General features: G+C 46.2%; 1 protein-coding gene across 4 annotated transcripts in view; it reads left to right on the plus strand.

Annotated features, from left to right (window-relative positions):
- mprip (myosin phosphatase Rho interacting protein) overlaps positions 1-23,482 on the plus strand; it is a 90,801-nt gene that overhangs the window by 57,180 nt on the left and 10,139 nt on the right. For 2 of the 4 annotated variants that reach the window (XM_063221792.1, XM_063221791.1), the window contains exons 10-19: positions 989-1,045; positions 2,693-2,761; positions 2,945-3,034; positions 3,896-4,005; positions 5,307-5,922; positions 7,104-7,241; positions 9,965-12,640; positions 19,040-19,187; positions 20,737-20,854; positions 23,105-23,264. In XM_063221792.1, the coding sequence (XP_063077862.1) occupies positions 989-1,045; positions 2,693-2,761; positions 2,945-3,034; positions 3,896-4,005; positions 5,307-5,922; positions 7,104-7,241; positions 9,965-12,640; positions 19,040-19,187; positions 20,737-20,854; positions 23,105-23,264 (4,182 nt within the window). The remainder of the gene's footprint in view (positions 1-988; positions 1,046-2,692; positions 2,762-2,944; positions 3,035-3,895; positions 4,006-5,306; positions 5,923-7,103; positions 7,242-9,964; positions 12,641-19,039; positions 19,188-20,736; positions 20,855-23,104; positions 23,265-23,482) is intronic. The other 2 variants (XM_063221793.1, XM_063221794.1) reach the window with 2 other exon arrangements.

Consider the following 23,482-nt stretch of genomic DNA (forward strand, 5'->3'; position numbering starts at 1 on the left):
CCTTAATGTGACTTGGGTTTGTGTGTGTGTATGTGTTTTGCTTTCGTGCTAAACCGCTTTTCCTCAAGCACCTCCTAGAATGTACACATATGCCTGTCGTGTGTTTTTGTGTGTGTCTGTGTGTGTTCGTGCACATGAGTGTATGTGTGTGTTACACATATGCCTGTCATGAGTGCGTGTGTAAACTCCACAGTGTGAAGCACAGCAGAGAAGCAACCTGCCAGCATTTCCTCTGCAGGTTGTCCTCTTAGCCTGACAGCCAACATTGGAAATGTGTGTGCGTGTGTGGCTGTGTGTGTGTGTTTTTTTCTGAGTGGTTGTGGTTATGGTTTGGTTGTGTGTAGGCCTTTGGCTTTTGCCGACGGTCATTCCACCCAAACTTTCCATACTAAAAGTATGGGGAAAAAAACTTGTTTGGGGGACTTCAAGTGCAAGATGTCAAGAACAATGTTTGGAACTGATGAACGAGTGACAAATGAATGTTTTGCTGACATGCTGAAATGTAACAAAAATGGACAACGTGCAGTTTTGTGCTTGATGAAGTGTGATACACTTGTGATGTGTCTGTGGTCGCCACACATGCCAGCTTGTGCTTCTGGGTATTTGTGATTTCATGTATTTATTTTGTACACCTGTAAAATCGACTCTGCAGATGATGTGGACACGTAAGGCATAAATATACACAAGGCATAAACCTACACAAACCAATAATCAGCGCCTTTGTGTGCATGAGCTTTCCTGTGTGGTTTTGCACTTAATTGCATCAACCTTAAATCCAGTAGGATTGCACTTGTGTGGAAGTGATAAAATGCACGAGTTTGTGAAGGCGGCAGGGTGCTGATTCTGCGTAGATGTTGCTTTGTGAGATGCGGCACTACCCCAGATCAGCACCTGTGCCCCCCACACACACACTTTTAGAATTTAGAAGGTTCCAGATGTTCTTGAGGGATTAACCTCTGCATTGTTCTTTTTTTCCCCTCTTCAACAGCCTGACCTGCTGAACTTTAAGAAGGGTTGGATGGTGAAGTTGGACGAACAGGGACAGGTGAGCATTGCTTTTTTTTTCTTTTTTTTAAAAATGTGTCCCATTTAAATTTGACCCATTAAGACCTATAAAAAAATAACTGAATTGTCAACACTGTCTAAGGTAAATGTGCATAGATGCTGCAGCCCGTCTTAAATACTAACTGATAAGATTCCCGGTCCTGGACCCCAGTGTCGTTGCTAACCACTAAGTTCCCATTGGGAAGCTGCATTGCAACAAAGTAAGACGCTAACTTAATTAGCAACGACACTGACGAAGAAACGCACCCCTGTCGGGATAAATGAGTGTTGTAGTCAAAGACTTCGACTATTACAACTGGATGACTCGTTTGAGCTCGGAGGACGTTTTGCTCCTCATCTCTTCCCAAAAGAAGGGGAGGGGATTAGGATGAGATGAGGCTTGGATGAGGAGCGGAACATCTTTCCAAGTCAGCCCAAGGTCAGGGGAACTGGAGGTCAGCGGAGCCCAAGTTCAGCTTTGGTCTGGTTCTTTTCCCAGTCCCCACCCCTGATCTCTTTCTTCTCAGCTCATTTCCTGCCATGTCTCCAGTGTCCTAGCTGGATAGAAGACAAAAGGCCGTCCAAAGGAGAGGAAAAAAAACGCTTCCTGTTAGCATTTGTGTACAGAGTAGAGCAGACAGCCAATGGTACCATTCAGAAGGACTCCAAAAGGGTGATGGCTTTGTAGACCCCCATAATGCACGCCATTCTACCAGTGGAACACTTTAATAGTCAATTGACAGAGTAAACTAACATAGTACTACAATAGCACTATGACATTACACTGGTCCTTCAGTAATGCACCAACACTTGGTCATTGCCATTCTGGTGACAGTCAATTTATAACGCTGTGTCTTAATGGGTTAAACCTGCCTTACACAGTTTCCACCCGTAAGTGTGGAAAGACACGGGGTTAGGTTTTCATGATCAATAAGCTTCCAATGTTGTCTCGGCTCCTGGCTCCATGTCTGCTTGGAGCAATTGATCAAGGGTACATTGACGATTGGGGCGCCACTCCCTTGCTAGAGTTTTTCCTCCCTCTCTGTCTGTCTGCCTCTCCCTCTGTCTCTCTTGGCCTCTCTCTCCTTCACGCGTTTGTGTCTGTCTGTCTGTCTCTCTCTCTCTCTCTCTCTCTGGTGCTCTCTCGTTACTCAATGTTGGTTCTCCTTGCGTTTTTGCTCTTTCAACCTCTGAAAGCTGCCATTCAGCCATGATAAATTCATCAAAAGCTGAGTGATCTGACCACAAAGTTACCCCTCCCACTACCACTTCCATACCACCCTAGCCTAGCGCCCTTAAAGCATGCAGCAGGGTAAGGGCAGTCAGGGGCTCTTCAAAGGACCACCCCAACACTTTGATAGCAAGGCTTCAATGGTTCAAACTTAAAAAGGATCAGGTGGCTTCCTTCTTTTCACACTCCCTTGAATTTATAAAATTTATTTATTTACTCGTGAGTTATTTTGTCCTTTAAAAGCCATACGTATACGCACTGCAACGCACAACTCCGGTCCTCTGCTGCTTGGGCGATTCCTCTCTGCAGAGGCGCATTTCGCAGCCATCACCTGACGTTGCCGTGTACTGTAGCCTAGTGTATGTTGTGTGCTGTGTACTTGTGGTGTAATTTTGTTCCGGTTGTCTCTCTTCACAGTGGAAGAAGTATTGGTTTGTGCTGACCGACCACAGCCTACGATACTACAAGGATTCAATCGCAGAGGAGGTGAGTTTGTGTCTTTGCAAATTTTCAGCATTTCACTTCTTCAAGGCTAGTTGTGTCTGTGTGTGTGTTGTTTTTAAAAGAATCAGTATTTTCCAAAACACTGTCAAAGCCTATTTTGTTTTTGGCTGACGCAGCTGGTTTGTGTGTCCTCGATCCTCTTTTATCATTTTGTCTCCCCAACAGGCCTCAGACTTGGACGGAGAGATAGACCTCAGTACTTGTTACAACGTTACAGAGTATCAAGCTCAGCGGAACTATGGCTTCCAAATCCATGTAAGTCTTCAGTGATGCTTACCCACACCCACCCCTGGCGCACAGACAGACAGACACACACAGACAGACACACACATGCACCACCCCTGGCCCGATTCAATCCATGGCAGGGAGCGACTACCTCCGTGGGGGAAAGCGCTGCCAGTTTTGGTATTGTCGCGGTTCCAATGTCATGCATTTGTGATGACAGCTGTTTTTATTTAGTTAAGTGTTGCCTGTCTCTCTTAGCTTCACTTGGTCGCACTTGGAAAAACACTACTCCTCTCCAAATCTCAATGTTACTGTCCTCTTTGCTTAAAAAAATACAATTTATGCAAAAATACGGTGAATTATAGTTTAGACGGTTATGCATGTTCCCACGTCTCCGTGCTTGATTTATTCAGTTGAATTAAATCTTACAAGAATAAAGAATTGACCAGAACCATTGTTTTAACATGTTTATAAGGGTGCAGAGGTGTGCAGTTTAACTCGTGATATATTGGAAATGAATGCAACCTGCCCAGTGGTGGTGCCGATGCCGAAGAGATGTAGATGATGTAGGCAGGTCGTCCGCCCGCCTTCGTCCCCCATGGTGCACTGTAAATGAATCCTGTCGGTCGGTCGGATCGGCCTGTCGATTGGTCTGTCGATCGGTCGGTCTATCAATCGGTCGGTCTATACATCTATATATATATCTATCTGTCTATCAGGTCTGTCGGTCTATCTGTCTAACTGCCTGCTGGTGAGTGTAAAGCTGATGGTATTTATTTCTTCAGGATTTCTACAGTTCTCTCCCCGCCTATAATATTTCCTGTTCTATGCAGTGTAAATGAATGGTATCTGGTGCTGGTGGTGTTTGATTGGTGGTTGGTTGTGTTCCAGACGCAGGAGGCCGTGTACACGCTGTCGGCCATGACAGGGGGCATCAGGCGCAACTGGATCCAGGCTGTCATGAGGAACGTACGGCCCTCCACTGCACCTGACGTGGCCAGGTAACACACACACGCACACACACACACACACACACACACACACACACACACAAGCACACACACGTAATACACAATGCCCTCCTCAAACACTTCATATTTTCCCCACATTCTGCTTCATCCTCAGTTTACTGACAGCCTCATATTGACCGAGTGTGTTGTCTCATTAGCAAGAATGTCATCGCTGCTCCGTCAAGTTTACTGTGGCAGCTGTTGGACGTTTGACATTTAGCTGATCAGACCAGAATGTTATTTCAAGCCTGCGCGAGGAGAATGCGCTCAGCACTGCACAAACCGGCAGCAGTAGTTGGTAGTGGCATATGAAAACACAAGCCCAGGCAGACTCTTGGCCTAAACATACCTATACATATAAAGTTCACAGGGGCGCCTGAAATATACATTTTTATGACACATGCTTGTACATGAATATACTCCTTTGTACATGACTACGTATACTTGCTTGCCACTGTTAACCTTTGCAGTCACATGACAGTGGTGTGTATGACGTGATTTCATGATTTACGCTGCCTTGACACCACAAAATTGTGTATATCAGCAATGACTGTCTGTGTGCGTGCATGCATGCGTGCATGCGTGTGTGGTCTGGTGGGGCGGTGGTGGCTCAGGTGGTAGAGAAGCCTGTGAGGCAACCAGAAGGTTGCAGGTTCGAGCCCCGCTCTGTCTGTCTGTTGAGGAAGCTACTGAAAGGACCAGTTCAGTCAATTTCAATATGCTGTTGTATTGCTCACCCTACCCTTGACTTGTCAGTACCCGGTGATGCCACATTTTTCGGCTTAGCCCTTTCTGAGATATGAGCTATTCTAATGGGGGCAGTGTTTGTTAACATTTTTTTTTAAATTAACATAGGCCTACTCCAAATATTTTCCCAAAAGGTACTGCTGTTTGCTAGTTGTCTGCTGATGTTGTATAACCTTTCAGATACTTTTGGGAATAAATAAAAATGTTTTTTTGAAATGTAAACAAAGCGCTGCCCCCATTACAATGACCAAGATCTCGGGAAAGGCTGAAGAAGAAGAAGAAAAAAACTCAGGTACTGACAAGTCCAGGGTAGTGTGAGCATTACAACTGCATGTTGAAATGGACTGAACTGGTCCTTTAACCCCAAAATTGCTCTTGGTGGCAGGGTGGTACCCTGCTTGGCGGCCACTGCCACTGGTGTGTGAATGTGAGTGTGAATTGGTGAATGTGAGCCTTACAATGTAAAGCGCTCTGAGTGCTCGAAGGAGTGGAAAGGCGCTATACAAATGCAGTCCATTTACCATTTGCCTGTGTGTGTTCCACAGCCTTGACGACCACGCCCCTCTGGAGGGCGGCCTTCTGGCACGGCCGGACGTCACGCCTCAGGACTCACCGTCGTCCGAGGCCTCGTCCGTGGAGCGCGAACCAGGCCCCAAGAAGAGCCGGGCGCGCGAGCGGCGCCGCGAGGGACGCTCCAAGACCTTCGACTGGGCCGAGTTCCGACCCATCGCCCAGGCGCTGGCTCAGCAGCGCAACCAGGAGAACCAGGAGAGCCGCTCCCAGCTGCAGTCGCAGGCCTCGGAGCTCAGCGACTCCGAACGAAGCCGCCGCCGAGAGGAGCGCCGACGCAGATACGGGTCGGTCGCGGGCGCCGGTAGCGACTCCTCGCCCACGGGGATGGACTTTGAGAGCGGCGGCAGTGGACGGCCCGGTTCTGGTTCTGGCTCGGGGTCTGGGTCTGTGACGGGGTCGCCTCCGCCTCGGCCGCAGCCGGCGTCTGTGGAGCGCCAGAGGAAGGTGGAGGACGAGATCGAGCAGCACTGGCAGCAGGTGGAGAAGACGCCCATACGCGAGGAGAGGCGGGTGCCACTCGCCTCCACGCTGCACGCCACACGAGACACACACGAGCTGGAGAAGCTGCTGGAGAGCTACAAGAGAGGGGTGGGTGGATTGTATTACATATTCTTTAAACTTCAAGCTATGCTCAAAATTCATGTAATCACTCACCATAAGTGCAGACGTTACAGCAAATGACTTCATAATTTCATCATGATCCTATTAGATTTGCATAATAGAAACAGGGACGTATGGTGAATTTATTTAATTACCTTTGAGAATAGGCTGCTACAAAGTGAAGCAGTAATTCATCATGTTAATATGACTATGGCATTTTGACAAATGAGAGCCCTTCTCTCAGTAACAACATTGTAATAATGGTTTCACTTATGGCTAATTGGGTTTGTACATTTGCAGCATTTTGGACTGTCAATTGGCTTTAATGGCTTTTTGTGATATTTGAAGAATGGAGCTCCCCAGCACTTAAGACAAATTGTTATTCAATTTGGTTTAATGCACTTACTACACGTCTAAGACATGGTCGCGTGTTTCCTTTCATTCTCTACGTGTTCAGGGAGGTGGACTAAGCACATGGTTCTTTTACAACAGTGCCTGGTTGAAAAATGAACAACATAGCGCAAAGTCCAAAATAGATGCAAGCTCTGAAATACCAGAGCAAGTGTCAGACAAATGCGTACACACGGAAACAAATAGCAATGAATATATTAAAGGACTCCTTGAAATACAAAGTGAAATGTTCCAAAAGAATCAAAAGCTTACAAACAAAAGCACAATATAATTGTCAAAGACAAACCCACGCTCATAAACATATGAATACTGCTGTGGAAAAAATTGAGACCACTCTTGAAAAATGTTCAGTTCTCTGATTTTTCTATGGACAAACATTATTTTATTCTATAAACATTCCTCCGAATTTTGAAAGAAAATATTGTCATTTAGAGCATTTATTTGCAGAAAATGGTCAAAATATAATACAAATACAATGTTTCCAGACCTCAAAAAAGGCAAACTAAACAAGATGATATTGTCTTAAAAACATATAAACAGTAATGTATTAACTTTGGACGAGTTCACAAATCAATATTTGGTGGAATAAGCCTGATATGTAGTCACAACTTTCATGCGATTTGGTATGCTTTCCACTAGTACAGAGTTTTGAAATGCACATTCTAAAAACGTTGTTTATGTATAAAACGAGAGGCCAAAATGTTTTCAAAAAATATCCACATACTTGTAAACGGCTTCTTACTCTTTCTCCGCTACAGGTGGAGGACTTGAAGGTGCAGCTTGAGACGTGTCACCAGCAGCTGGCCGAGTCCAACGAGAATAAACATGAACTGGAGGACCAGCTGCGCACCGCACTGGTGCGGGAGCAAAACGTCCGCACCGGATACATCTCGCCGGTAAGTACTGTGAAAGCCATTGCTTTACTAGCTACAGCTAGCATTAGTTATTAGCTTGCAATATTAGCACTAGCTACAACTAGCATTAGCTATTAGCCTACAATGCTAGAACTAGCTACAGCTAGCATTTTCTATTGGCTTACAGCAGGAGCTGCTACTGCTGGCATACATTACCAATTGTCTGCATCATTAGGTCATCAACGCAGACTGCTAGATGCCTTGTTTTAGATGTGCTGTGTTGTTTTTTAGTGTGTATGCTACTATTAGGGTAGGATTCTTGTCTAATAGCCTTTGCATGTTTATTGTTTTCTGAAATAAGGTAACATGAAACAAACTCATTCCAAACATCATCAAACAAACTGCCATCATCTCATCATCTAAGCCGTGCAACGGCTCATAAACGCACCTTGCATGAGTGCGTTTGCATGTGAAAAGACAAGAGCTCAAGTTTTTTGTTTTATTGTTCTCTCCTTTCGTTCGGCTTCCTCTTGTTTCCTGAACTCTTGCCATGTTTTAGTAATGGACGTGCTATGACTTCATTGCAAGCTATAATGCATACGATTACATTCATTTAACCCCCGAAACAACTTGTTGTACACCAGATGGTTGTGCAGAAACAGAATGGATGATGCCTGTGTAACATATCATAACCTTTAGGTGTGCTCATATACCCTTTAAATAGTTTACTGGCAGACATGGTATTCTCAATTTGTGTTACTCCCATGTCAGTACAACAGCCTCAGAAAGTTTTTCTAGAACCTTACAAGAACAGGAAGTCTTAGCTCTGATGGCATGCGTTCAGTGGTTGATTGGATCAAGTGTGTGTTAGGGGTTTTACTCCACCTTTATTTAGATATCAGTGGTCATGGACATATTTTCAGAATTGTGGATGTGAAATGTAGTCATTATGAAGTTAAATTGATTGCAGTCATACAGTAGCTGTGTCAATAGCTGTGTGCGTTTGACTGTCCATGCTGCATGCCAACAAAAATGGACGAAGTGCAGTGGCGTAGCAGAGCACAGTCACATCTCTTCTCTCTCTTGCATGTGTGTGTGTGTGTGGGCACATGGCTCTGTAGGAGTCTGCACAGGGCACATTGTCGTAGTGAAGTCAAGTGAGTTGTTTATCAGTATAGCCACAGTGCATGGTGTTTGCATAAGCTCAGCCTCACCCTCTGGCGATTACATGCACTCCTAAATGTTTGTTTACAAAAGGCCCATGCTATAGCTTCCTGAAGTTCAAAGTTCAGGATTGTTGTTTCAAAGCCCGCAAAAACACCCATGTTGTGTTTTTCATGATTTCTTTGGGAGGTTTACTCCATATGAGTAAATATTGTTCCTTGAAATGTTTTTTCTGCAGTTTTCAGAAATGTTTTATGCAGTTGTACGCTGTGGTTTGAGAGTGACTTGCAGATAACATCAAGTTGTGTATGATTGATGGGGAGACTTCATTTTGATTTCCTGAACTGTGTTTAAAGTGGTTTCTAATGCGCCTGTAGCATATTGAAGATGTTGACAGGAAGGGTATTGTGTGAATGTAAAAGGAACCTATGCAGTGTGTCCACAAATACATTGTGTTCAAATGCAATTGGTGTACATTGTTTGCATGCATATCATTTTATTCATGTTTAACCTCTACATCCATTCTCCTTTAACCTGTTGCATACCATGCAGAACGTGTAATGTAGACGTCCAGTTTTTGTCAATGGTCTATGTTAATTTGTGCCTCTTTGTTGTGTGTGTGTGTGAGACCGAGAGTTTGGTTTATGTGAGAGAGACTGGTTTGTGTTTGTGTATGGTCCTCCTCATTTTGGACGCCAGATCACCTTTCGGCTTAAATGTTCTTGCGCTTTGAGTGTCCTTCCGGCTATTTGGATTGCATCACAGACAGAAACGGAGGACTTGTAGTATTTTCAAATGAGCGGGTAAAAATAGTAGCTTAGTTTCACATGTCCAGTCTAGATGTTGAATCTCTCAGCATCAGGTACTGAGAATGAACATAATTTACCTCATCAGCAGTGCAGTGCAACATTTTCACTTTTTCACAGTGATGACTTTGAGTGTTGTAGTACAAATGCAGTGTAGCATTTCAGTAGGTCATTTATTGCATAGTTGAAGACTGAATATAGGATCGCGCCAACTCTTTGCTCCATTGCACATCCAAGGAGGAGATTAACTGTTTTTTAAGGAAATATTATTGTGTGACAAACTGTAAATGCAGGATATATAAAATTGCTTGTTTGTTTCTCTAAAACCCATGTGGGGAAGTCTGACCGCCGTGCGTGTGATGCGGTATGCCTACCGTGCCGCCTCGAAGTGAACTAAGCACTAATTGTTTTGCATTACTGACATGAAATAACTCCTTAACCATTTTAATTGCATGCTCTGATGTGATTTTACTAACCTTTTGGCCATTAAATTTCCTTCTATAGTGCTCTAATTTTGCATCATTGTAATCCAAGATCCCTGGATGCATTCATTCTCTCTCTTTTTTCTAACCTGTGTGGTAATCACACCATTTTAGGATGGACAAGGATTCGTAGTTATTAAATTCATGTTAATTCATGCATTTTGACCTTAATGTAGATCTAGTAAGTGGTGGGAAATGAACATGTAAATGGTAATAATAATAATAATTAATGATGAAGATGTAGATTAATTAGCCTTTTTTATTTCACCCCTGCTGAATGTTAACCAACTCTCTGGTCCCCCCCTCTCCTAAGCTGGACTCCCCCCTGGGTCTTGAGGGAGAGCTTGATCCCCAGGCGAAGAGGCCCGAACTGGTTAGTGCTCAAGCGCAGACATTGACGCGGAAGTACCTGGAAACCAAAGAGCTCCTCCAGCTGCAGGAGCAGAAAAAGCGCAACATGCAGGCACAGCTTGGCCTTTCTCTCGCTCACCTGCCCTCTTCACCCGCCTCCGCCAAGGAACCTTGCACACCTGGCACACCTGAGCACCAAATGCCTGTTGCTGCCACTACTGCTGTCTTGGAGGGCCACACCTCCCCCCGCACCACTGACACTCCTGTTCTTAAAAATGTCAGCTTCACGGTACAAGACAGTGAGGGAAAGATTTCAGAGCTAGAGAAACTGATATCGGGCACGGGCAGACCTTTAACTCTCAGGGGCTTGCTGTCTTTGATGCAGATTCACAGCGAGTTTGGTAAGGAAAGTATGTTAGATAGCCAGGAAATATTTGAGCTGGGCACTTCCGGGGACATTAGTAGTTGTCACAAACTTCTAGAAAACCTCAAGCATCAGCAGGAAGTGGACAATGAGAGCATGAGGAAGAGCCTGGCGATGGCTGGCGACAGCATCCGCAACTATGAGGCACGACTCGTCACCATGGAGGACATTCTGGGGCGGGTTCAGCAGCAGAAATTGGAAAGTTTAAAGAGTCCCTTTGGGCCGGCGTGTCCGATTGAGGACTCGATAGAAAGCACACACAGCAGAGATCTGTCCCAGAGGGTTGAGTTGCTAACAACAGAGAATGATGCACTGAATCAGCGTTACCAGGAGATAGTCAACCAGTTGAGGGAGGCAGACCGGGAAATTGATAGGCTGAAGACAGAGCTGCAGGGTGTGCAGCAGGAACAACCTGCCAAAACGTCGCCACAAACAAACGTCAAGCAAGTAGGTAGTGTAGACAGGTCTGTTGATCGTGACTTTTATGAAAGGGAGTTAAACGTTAAGTCTCAGAAGCTGCAGGACGCCCTTGTAAAATTGGATGAGGTCGGGAAAAATTTGAGAGAGACCGAGCAGCGGCTCCAGTTGAAAGAGGCGACCTTGAGAGGTTTGGGATTTCAGATGGGCGACAGCGGTGAAGGTCAAGGTCACAATAGTGAATTACAGCTGCAAAAAGAGGAGATGAGACTTCAGCTGGAGGTGGTTGAGGCGAAACTCATCGAGCGGGAGCAGAGACTTCTCGTCGTGGAACAATCCAGCCAACAGCTGCAAGCAGAGAACCAGGAACTCAAGCTAAAGAACCAAGAGATTGAAAGGTTACTAGATAAAGTCGAAAAGGTGACACGTGTAGGAATGAGTGGTGGCGCAGAGATTGAGCAGAGACGGGATGTGTTTGAGACAATGGAGGAGAGAGGAGAAGGGCTTACAGTGGAAAATTCAGGAGTTGAGAAAGTGATAGAGGAATTTAAAGCAAAGTCAGAGGCCATGCAGGAATTAGTTGAGATTTTGGGCAAAGTAGATGAGGCAGATGATTTAAAGAGCACATTGCAATCTTTGTGTGGCGTGTGTCCTTTAGATGAGACTGTGGACGTTAGTGAGACAGATAGGCTGCTAATGCAGCAGGGAGAGTTTTACAGTAAACTGCTAAGTGGAATGAAGGGTAGTCAGTTGAACCAGGAGGGTGGAGATGCACATTGGACTGCAAGAGCTGTGCTAGAACAGATGCTGCTTGAGAAAATGGTGTTACTGATTGTCAGTCAATTAAGCACCAAACCAGTTGAGGACGTGCAAATGGACACTGAAAGTATGGACACAGGCACAAATCAGATTATTGAACACGTTTCCGACTCAAAAACATTGCTTGTAAATGATCTTGTACGTTCTTTGCAAAAGAAACTGCAGTGCATGACCCAGATTTCTTCGACCATGGCAACATCTCCAAATGCACAGCTCCAGACCTTGCTAGCTGCAGTAGCCAAGTACACAGGGCCGAAGCGGCACTGGTCACAGTATGTCCAGGAGGCCATGATGGAAGCACACTGCTCTTACTTGGAGTGCAAGCACAGAAGCTACCAGGCCAGAGTTGAACAAGAACTACAGTCAGATGTCATTAGAGACGACTGTGCTAGTTGTGTCAGGCTAAGAACTCAGAATAAGCACCTCGCCTCCAAGGCAGACGAACTGCAAAACCTGTTGGTTCTACAGAGCCCACCACAAGTAGACGGCCAGAGTCCAGTCACGCACATTCAGATCGAAGGGGAGCCCCTAGACTCCCTAGATAAGGCCATCCAGCTGCAGGACATGGTCGCCAAGCACAGGAAGGAGACGCGCGAGCTGAAGGAGTCCCATGAGCAGCAAGTGTTCAGCCTAAAACAGGAGGTGGCCAAGATGGCCGAAACTCTCCAGCTGCGCACGGAGGAGAACGTGAAGGAGATCGACTCGCTGACCATCTGCATGGAGAACTTGAAGCAGAAGCACGAGCAGGAACGAAGCTCCCTGGTGGAGCAGTTTGATTGCGAGATGGAGGATCTGAAGAGCATCGTGGCTCCGCACGGCTTCCAGGAGGGCCAGGAACAAGCGGGGCCGACCCTAAAGGAGCGCGTTCAGGAGCTGGTCGCACAGGTGGCGATCATGACCGAGGGGATGAAGGCTCGTGACCGCGACGGGGAGGCAACGCTGCGTCTGAAATTCGAGAGAGACCTGGAAAACCTGAAGGTCCTTGTCCTGTTGCTGTCCCCTCCGCTCCGCCTGTGACGCCTTGTCATTATGTCCCTGTGGCAATCCTCCAGTCGACCTCCCCTTTCCTCATCCCACTTGCTTTTTTCCTACTGTACTCTACTAACGTTTCTCCTCTGGTATTCCCTCTAATTTATTATCACAGTATTTTGTTTTCAGCTGCTGCATGCATGCCTTTTGTCACTTCAAATGTGCATGAGAGCGTTGCTTTTTATGTACATACAGTACACTACACGCGCCTATGAGGAACTCATTTTGACGATATAATGGGTAAAATTTTATCAAATATGCCGAAGGAATGACTTTCTAGTAATACAATGGAGAGGGATAGAGGGATATCATTTATAGCGGGTGATGGACAGAAATGTGTTCCTCAACTTCACACCTCTTTGCTGCACTTACAACCCTTGCAGAGATATGCAATGACTTCCAAAGTCTCTCAGCCAAACTGACAATCATATGTAGCTATGTAGACTAGTTCATATACATCTGTTATCCTCATTTAACTTACAACATTTGTAATCTTTTTTTTATCAGCTGTATGGCCTTCATTTAAGACCTCAAGGTCTTGCCTCTGACTGCAAGTGGACCTAGTTTATCTGGGCGACTTTGGTGTCAATGCATTGATCTTTTACTGTTCCAACACAGTATAACCTTTCCCCCTTTTTACTAACTGATAAACGACTAACTATCAGCTCTGGCCTCCACAAAGCTGCTTACTTTCACTGCTTTGCAAAATGCTTGTTACAGAAAGCTAAACTCTGTCACGTTGAAATCAGTCAACTTGGGCATAAGCAAATGCGAAGAGCTGCCTTTGTTTGCAAAAAACAATTAATTGTTTTCTCCATATCACTGAATCTACTTAATACAATGTGTTGCACAGTGTGAGGGGAAAAAAGCACATCATAATTTATGTCTGCTCAGACAGTTCATAATGCACAATAATGTGCATACATTAACAAGATTCATTTGTTATTAGAATAATACAAGACAAAAATAAAACGAGGCCTAATGTTGTGTAATTATACCTTAATGAGTTACGGAGACTCTGCATCTCCCTCTACCCTGTAGTTTGTTTATTTGGGTAAGTAGAGCAACCAACTTTGGGACTAATCTGAGCCTAGATGATGTCAATTTGTGTTTACAAGCGTGTTCATTGTTTTGTTGCTATTATTGAGAGACTGTGGATAGGTTCATAACAGGATGTGATTCTAAGAACCACTCCACATTTTAGTTGTGCCTTCCTGTGCGTTGCGCACAGAGTAAGGTTGTAAAGGGAGATAGGAACATGGACCTTGTCTATTTTTATCACAGTTTATCATTTTTTTCCCCCTCCTGTGTGAATAGCTGTCCACATGGAAAGTGGTTTATTGTCATTCCCTTTGTGTTTAGAGTGACTTTATTTTTCACGTTTTGTGTGACTGCAGCCACTCCCAAGCAGACATGCCGACTTTCCTTTTCTTTCCTTTTTTACTTCATTTAAATTGGGAGTTAAGTGAATTTGCAGTGGAATGGAATGCCTCTCAGAACAAAGCCTTATTTGGGATGTCCTTTGGACTGTGATGACTCAATGGTTGTTGTTTTGTATGGCGAAAATAGCCTCTTAAACCAGACCAAACACTGCTGGCCAAATGCATTTTTTTTGCCTAGAGGTTTGGTCTAGCCTCGCATCATAGGGGATAATCATAGCTGGGCCATGAATCTGACTTTTCCTCTGTCCTCTGTAATTGTTACACAGTTTAGTTTTGAATCTGTGTAGCGATTCATTGGCCATCGATGGCCTTAGCCACAGCACACCTGAATGATATCCGTCCGCATGATGGTGTGTGATCGGCCCGCGGTGTCCTCGAGGCAACCCCATCCCTCATAGAGGAAGTGGGCATTTCTCTGTAGTAAGTCATTGGGGTGGGCTAAGCAGCATGTTGAGGCTTCCTACGGTGCAAGCCCAGAGTATACATTTCATGTGCATTGTTGTCGTGCAGTCAGTGCCCACATTGCATTAGATAATAAATAGATGTGTCCGTGTGTTGGTGTGGAATATCTATCTGAATGATTGTTTTGCATTATGTGCATCAGTGGTGACCCTACAGTGACTGGCAACCCAGGTGTCGCCCCGTCAGGTACCCCGCCCCATTAGCACGGCCCTGCCCCCGGTGGGAGGAAAAAACCCGCTTATAACTGCTGATAAAGACTGCCCATGACCTGTTAGTATTGCAATGTGATGGTAATAGCGTAGATTTAACATGTCAATAATGCTAAGTGGTGATTTTCACGCTGTCGTCGGGGACAGAGTTTCACAATGGTGCATCCCCGCAATTGCCTGGTCGGCCTGCAGTAGGACGCCCGTTCATCCACGCCTGAAGTGCCCTTGAGCAAGGCTCCTAACTCCACATTACTCCAGGGACTGTAACTAATACCCTGTAAAATAACTAAGTCGCTTTGGATAAAGATGTCAGCTAAGTGAAATGTAATGTGATATAATGTAATGTAATTTGCATTGTTGTCAGTGTGATGTGTCCTCACGCGATGTCTCCTCTCCGTCCGCATGGTAGTGTGTGATGGCATTGGCCCACATCGGTGGCCTTTGGGGCCCCCCGCTGCGTGAACAGGATGGGGGGGTTTCCGTAGCGTGCAGGTGCGGCACTGGATGTGCACAACAGAGGACAGGATGTGACCCTCTGGCCACACCATGCCGTGTCAAATTTTCCCCTTTTTTTTTGTGAAGGGTGGGGTGATCGTGGCCTGAGTGAGCATGGATAAGGGGAAACTCTGAAACAGACTCTGGCAAAAACATGTCCTCTCTCAAGGCACGGCATGCCAACACCCCCCTTCTTACTCCTAGGGCTGCTAGCCCTTTGACGACAAAGCTTTGTAATTCACAACTCTGAAAACCATCAGCTTGCTTGATTTCATTATTGGGTTGACGGTTGCCTGAGCTTGTGGAAAAAAGGGACTCCAGACGGACAGAAATGTTCACGCCAAACCCCTCGGCCCCCTACCAACCCTTTGACGATATGCTTCTGTAAAGGCACATCACTTGAACAGTGAACTTGCACAGCACTTGAACAGTGAGCTGGCGTGCTTTTCTTTTGATGTGGGGACTCTGCCGACACTGACAAAAACATGTCTCCTCTCACAGCATGCCAAGCCAACAACCCCTCTACTAGTCCTCTGCCAGCCCTTTGACGGCAAACCTTTACACAGCACAGCACAGCACTGAACACTGTGAGCTGTCTTGTATTGCTTTTGCTAGCTAGTTGTTTTGCCTGAACTTGTGGAAGACAGTCTCCACACTGACAGAAGTGTTGTTGAGGCCAAACCCCTTACCCCCTCTGGCAGCCCCTTTGACGATAAACTTTTGTAAATGCACATTACCTAAACTGTGAGCTGGCATGCAGAGGGCAACGAGGTGTACTTGGCCAATAGCTGGGACAAGGGACTCCAGTCCACACTGTCACCAACATGTCCCATCTCACGCCGACCTTTTCAGCCCGCCACCCCCCACACCCCTTTGGCAGCCAGTTTGATGACAAACATTTTTTCAGTGTGGCACCAAAAGCAAAGCCAGGATGCTTCAGGCTGGCCTACTGCCTTGGCTCAGTTCCGTTTCGCTATGGCAACTAGTCAGAGACCAGCTGATGTGTCAGGCTACCAAAACTGAGGAATGGCTTCGGTTTGTTTTCTTTTGTCTTTTTTTAAGGGGGATTTTGATTTGAACCTTGTGGACCTTGCGGTCCACACTGACAGAGGTGTCGCTCACACTACTTTTCACCTTCCCCGCATTGGCAGCAAACTGATAATATGCCATATCAGTGTGGCACCCTAAACCAGTGTTTCCCAACCAGGGGTACGTGTGTATCATTTTGGGGTTTGCGAGTAACACTGCAGGGGGTACTTACAAAAAATGTAATTATAACAAATGTATGGAAAAGAGTCACATTGGGTTAGAGAAAGCAATATAGTATGTGAGGTGTTACTTATGGCATGACAAAAAAAAGTTATAAAACACTGCTTTAAACCATGAGCAAGCAATCTATTTGGGGTGAGTGTAGTTTGAGCTGCAGTTTGTGTACAAGGGACTCCCAGTCTACACAGACAAAAAACACGTCCCTCTCTAATGGCAAACTGTTTCAGTGCGGCGGGAGAGCCATGAACTGTACCAATATTTTCAGGGGCAGCGGGGGGGGGTTACTATTGTGTGAGAATTTGTGGACAAGGGAGGGACATCCAGTCCACACACCGACAAAAACAATGTCCCTCGCGGCTCACGCCAACCCCCCATATCCCTGCCCCCACCACCTCTCTTCCAGTCCTCTGATGACAAACTTTTCCAGTGTGGCACCTACAGCCTAAAGCCTGGGTGGGTGATGGGTGGAGTTTGTGGAGAGCAAAAACAGCGGCCGCGCTGGCTGGCGGCTCTGAGAGATTAGTGTCCGTGAATAGTGGAGAGGAAGTGGACTTGGGGGGGGTCGTCTGCAACTCTGCATTCACTGGGTGCATTCAAAGCCCCTCGTGTGGAAACAGGCACTGTAGGCACTGTGTGCAGATGGCCCGGGGCCCCTAGGCTACAGTTTGATGTTTGGGCCCCCGGAAGACAAATTGTGCGGCAAAATTACATAGACGGTGTCATAATTATGAGCTAGGAATTGGGGATAACATGTCTTCCATCTATGGAGAGGACTATTAACAAGATTTAAAACTATACTTGTCACGACAGATAATGTTTTCAATATCACTTCTTCACAAAAAAAAAGGTCAACCCGGGCCTCCTGGCAGGTGGGGCCCCTTATCTGCAGGCTGCAGCCCTATCTAGCCTGTGGGTTCATTTGGCCCTGCCTGTGTGGCGTGCTGGAGTACACCAGTTGCACCCTCTGCCCTGCCAGGGAGGGTTTTGATGTGTTCAGAACTCACACGCACACTGTTTCACTTCATCACACCACCACCCGTAGTCTCTCGCTCTCTCTCTCGCTCTCTCTCTCGCTCTCGCTCTCTCTCTCTCTCTCTCTCTCTTCATCTCTCTCTCTCTCTCTTCATCTCTCTCTCTCTCTCTCTCTCTCTCTTCATCTCTCTCTCTCTCTCTTCGTCTCTCTCTCTCTCTCTTCGTCTCGCTCTTTCACTCTCTCTCTGTCTCTGTCTCGCTCTCTCTCTCTCTCTCTCTCTCTCTCTCTCTCTCTCTCCATGGGTGTCTGTCTTGGACATTATCCGTTATCATCTGTTTGGAAGATTACATTGCGTCTGCTGTGATTTTGGTTTTTTTTTGTTAGATCTAAGCTCTTTATTTCAGGCAGGCTTGTAGATTAGATCCTACAGATTTAGAAAGTACAAAAAAATCAAATCAACCAGCATTATAGGAATACAAATAAATACAACAGCAGGAGCTTTTTAAGCTCTCCCACCCGTACCAGTGAGCCTGTCAGGGACGGGGTTACATTCAGTTGGAGATTAAAATTATGCACATCCCAGAGAAAAGTGCAGGCCAGGCAAAAAGTTTGAATTGAATCTGAGAATGTCATGGAAGACAATGGTCAAAACGTAATCCTGCCATGGACAAAAATGTCAAAGAAAAAAAGGATATTATTAAGTGTGTGGATCCCTCACTCCAAAATTTCCTCAATCCATTTTCCAAAAAAAAAATGCATAACAAGCACTGTAGCAGCGCCGACCAAACCGCCTATTTGTCTCCCCTCCCCTGTGTCGTTTTCAGTGTTATCTCCTGTCTGTGTTAGCATTAGCCTTGTGTGGAGCCTCTACTCACACACACACACAATGCTAACCGTGTCCCCTTACTGTATGTGTGTCCCGTGTGTGTGTGTGTTGAGTGTGTGTCTGTGTGTTTGTCTAAGTGTTGTGGTGTGTTGTCAAAAATCGGGCTGAAAAACCAAGGCTCTGAGCACATGGGAAAAGGTCTATGAGTGACTTTGTGAGTTAACGCTGTTTTCCCCTATCCCTCTTCCACTGCCTTCATGCTCTCCTCTTCATCCTCTCCTCTTCATCCTCTTCTCTCATCTCCTTCACCACTCATCTCCTCCCCTCCATCCTCTTCGTTTCTCCACTACTCTTCTCATCTCTTCTCCTCCACCACTACCCTCTTCTCCTCCATCGTCTCTTCCCCTCCATCATCTCTTACCCCCCCCCAACCTCTCCTCTCCTCCCACTGCTCCTCTCCTCCACCATTCATCCTTTCTCCTCCTCCACCTCTCCTCCTCTCATCTTTCTCCTCTCCGCCTCCCCTCTCCGCCTCCCCTCTCCTCCTCCCCCTCTCCTCCTCTCCTCCTCTCCTCCCCTCTCCTCCTCTCCTCCTCTCCTCCTCTCCTCCTCCTCCTCTCCTCCTCTCCTCCTCCCCTCTCCTCTCCTCCTCTCCTCCTCACCTCTCCGCAGGCGACATGTGAGCGTGGTTTTGCGGCGATGGAGGAGTCCCACCAGAAGGTGATTGACGAGCTGCAGAGGAAGCACCAGCGGGAACTGGAGAAGCTGCAGGACGAGAAGGAGAGACTGCTGGAGGAGGAGACCGCCGCCACCATCGCTGGTCAGTTTAGATTAGATTAGACACAGTATATTAGACATTGATATTCCAGTAGTTAATTATATCAGATATTAGATATTATACATCCTTTGAGAAGGAGAAACTTCTCTCTGAGGAGACCGCCGCCTCCATCGCTGGTCTGTTTATATTAGATATACTAGATATTAATATTCCAGTAGTTAGTTATATCAGATACTAGATATTCTATATACTTTGAGAAGGAGAGACTCCTGGAGAAGGAGACCGGCGCCACCATCGCTGGTCAGTTTATATTATATTAGATATATTTGGTATTAATATTCCAGTAGTTTGTTATGTCAGATACAGAAGGAGAGACTGCTGCCAGAGGAGACCGCCGCCACCATCGCTGGTCAGTTTAGATTAGATGTATTACATATTAATATTCCGGTAGTTAGTTATATCAGATATTAGATATTATATCTCTTTTGAGAAGGAGAGACTCCTCTCTGAGGAGACCGCCGCCACCATCACTGGTCAGTTTATATTAGATATACTAGATATTAATATTCCAGTAGGTAGTAGTTATATTAGATATTATTAGATATTATATATCCTTTGAGAAGGAGAGGCTCCTCTCTGAGCTGGTCAGTTTATATTAGACATATTTTATAATATTTTTACTTCAGTAGTTAGTCATATTACAAGTAGATATTAGCACACAGGCTTCTGACTGTGGCCACCACTGCTGATCAGTTTAGCACCACCCCAACCCCCCAGCTCAACCTGTCTACCTGCCCTGCCCTGTCTGCCTACTTGGTGGGGAGGGGCGGGTAGAGAGATCAGTTGATGGTCATTTGTATCTTCCCCCACAGACTGCCCTCTCTGCCCCTGTGCCTGCCCTCTCTGCCCCTGTGCTTGCCTGCCATCCCCTTCTGGTCTTCATCCCCCCACCCCCAGCATCCAGGCTGGAAATAACGCTGTGTCTATCAGTCCTGCCAAAACCGCCATCCCCCAGCTCCGAATGGGATTTGTCAGCGAAAATTGCCCCCATTTGGTGGTGTTGGCACAGGGAGCGAAATGGAGAATTAGACAGAGGGGGAAACTCTGGTCAGGTTTCAGGCAACACACACAGGAAAAGTTGAGGAAGGAGAGTGCCTAATGGGGCCATTAGTAATTTAGCCTTACGGGCAGGACTCTGTCTTTTTTTTGTAATAAATAGAAGTACACCAAGATGTGTTTTGTGCTTCAAATGCGCAGTTTGATAATGTTGAGTTAGTGAAAGAATGTGTTCAGGGAAAAGTAAATTGGCCCCTATTTGGGCCAGTCAGCTCTTCATTTTATTTCCCTGTCTTGAGAACACAGCTTGTTTTTTAAATGTATAGTTAAGTCCATTGTCCATTTTTACTTGATCTTTCATTTTTTACTTTAAATGCAGTAATAAAAACTGTTAAGTATATCCCACTCCCTCTTCAACATAATTGTGCAATAATGTGTGCAATGTGTTGTGTATTTTTTTTTATTTATGTACGCTACTAGACGCCTACATTTATATTTAAATAAATGTTGTTCTACTCTACTCTACTCTGTGCAGCGATCGAAGCGATGAAGAACGCCCACAGGAACGAGCTGGAGAGGGAGTTGGATAAGGCACGCAAGGCCCACAGCACCAACGAGAACGCCGACATCGACGAGATCCGCAGGCAGCACGAGTAAGCACAAACACCAGCACATTATGAAGTTGACTCACAGTGCTTTGAAAATACACATACACATACATTTTCCCACATTCAGACACCAGCTCTGGAGACTGCCTACTGCCTTACTATCAGAGTCATCAGCAGATACGTTCATATGCCACACGATCATATGCCTCACGTACAGACCTTTGGATTCGTCCTGATGATCCCAAACCAAAATGCAGTAGAACCAATCAGGATCACAGGATTTCCAGAGATGTGACGTGTGGGATGTGAGTTGTGACTCTCTGGCGAGAGTCATGCTGGCAGAATATAGCAAGAGAGGGCCCTTCCGTAGCCAACCGGTAGGGCACTCACCTGCTATGCGGCCGACCCGGGTTTGATTCCCGGCCCGTGTCATTTAACGACCCCTCCCCGTCTCTCTCGCCATTCACTTCCTCTCCACCTCTCACACTATCCTGTCATCAATAAAGTCATAAAAGGCCAAAAAAAATCTGAAGAAAAGAGAGATATCCTCCGCACTCCTGTGCTCCACAATCTGGCGCATCACGGGAAAGGACTAGTAATTGTAGGCAAAGAAGAGAATCACCGGAGCATCTTCAGATGTGGAAATGTTGCTGTTTTATTGGGCAAATGCCAAGACCAACGTTTCGATGTTGTCAAGCACGTCTTTTTCAGAGTCAATATGGCCAACCTGAGTTAGGTGGTGCTTAAAAAAGCTTTCCAAGCACACCTGACATATGACTGATCGCACTAAGCCTTTAGTCACCCTCTCACTCTAACGGTCACCCTAACAATGACATAAAACGTCTACTTGTTGTCCTCAAGCGACCTCGGCACCACAGCTGCTGTTAGACGCCACAGTGGGTTCCATGTGCAGCTTAAAGCTCCATAACACCTCCTTGTCCCTGTCTGTTTCTGTCGCCAGTGCTTCAGGTGTAATAATAAGCGGGATTATTCTACCCGTAATTAGAGCCTGTTTGGACAATGCAAACCAAGAATGGGACGCTAAGACCCAAAATCCACTGCAAACTCAAAGCCTGGTCGTCGGCTGCCAATATTTTCAGCGTGGTGAAGAGAGAGGCGTGATTTCGGTCGCTGGGTGACCTTGCCAAAAACCTGGGATTTAAACTGCCCCTTGATCAGGGTTGGCTTTTTCGTTTTGCCCCCTCTAGAGTACGTATGTGTCAGTAATCTTGACTTGGAAAACAAAACGGAGAAAAGAACGAAAAGACAAAAGTAGCCATGTTGGCCGCAGTTCGGTCTAGACACAGCACAGCCCTTCCCTGCAGATTTGAAATGAACACTAGATCCTCCGGAATGAAGGAAGGGCCTGTTTGGGTGCTATGCGTGTCTGTGTGCATGCGTGCATGCGTGCCTGCGTGCGTGCATGCACCCAAGTGGGTATGTGTGCGTGCGTGTGAGTGCATGCGTGCGTGCATGCACCCAAGTGGGTATGTGTGTGTGCGTGTGCGAGTGCGTGTGTGTGCGCGCATGTATGATCTCTTGGTGATAAAATCTGGCTTGTTTTGGTGTCATTTTTTCTGTGTGTTAGTTTTTGCCTACTGTCAGTGTGCATGTGTCCTCTCTTGTGGTGGTCTGTATTGTAGGGGCTTTTCCAACCTATACCAAATTTTTTGTTAGGGGCCCACCATTATTTCAAGGCCCACTTGGAATAATTTCAAGGCCCACAGTTTGAATCACTGCTCTAGTGCACTAATGTGAGCTGATTGATTTTCTGTGGAGCCAGAGAGGAGCTGTTATGTCTCCAGAGGGAATTTGAGTTGCTATTGCTGCACTTCTTACACAAGCACTGTTTTGCTGGTGTGTGTGCGTGTGCGTGTGCGTGCGTGCGTGCGTGCATGCGTGGGTGGGTGGGTGATCTTTTTCTTAATTTCCGTCAGGTTTAATGAAAGTCTCTTTGTTCAATTTCTGCCTCTCTCTTTGAACCTGATGTCTAGCTTGCTCTCTCGCTGTCTCTCTCTCTCTATCTCTCTCTTTCTCTCTCTCTATCTCTTGCTGTCTCTCTCTCTCTCTCTCTCCCTTTCCCTCTCGCTCTCTCTCTCTATATATCTCTCTCTCTCTCTCTATCTCTCTCTCTATCTCTCTCTTTCTCTCTCTCTATCTCTATCTCTATCCATCTCTATCTCCTTTTCTGTCTCTCCTGTTGTGAGGAGTTGGTGTCATTCCAGTATGAGATTCAGGTCCTCTAGAAGTGTCTAACTAACCTCTCTCTCTCTCCCCTCCCTCCCTCCCCCCCAGTGAGGAGTTGGTGTCGTTTCAGCGTGAGATTGAGGTGCTCTCGGAGCAGTACTCCCAGAAGTGCCTGGAGAATGCGCACCTGGCCCAGGCTCTGGAGGCGGAGAGGCAGGCCCTACGCCAGTGCCAGAGGGAGAACCAGGAGCTCAACGCACATAACCAGGTCAGACACACACACACACACACACACACACACACACACACACACACACACACACAACCAGGAGCTCAAGGCACACAACTAGGTCAAACACACACACACACACACACACACACACACACACACACACACACACACACACACACACACACACACACACAGTGAGAGAACCGAGCTCGAGGCTTTTGTCAGATGATGTGCGGAGCCACAATCTTTGGGTG

Source organism: Engraulis encrasicolus, chromosome 17, assembly GCF_034702125.1.
Source record: "Engraulis encrasicolus isolate BLACKSEA-1 chromosome 17, IST_EnEncr_1.0, whole genome shotgun sequence".
In the NCBI taxonomy this organism is placed as follows: domain Eukaryota; kingdom Metazoa; phylum Chordata; class Actinopteri; order Clupeiformes; family Engraulidae; genus Engraulis; species Engraulis encrasicolus.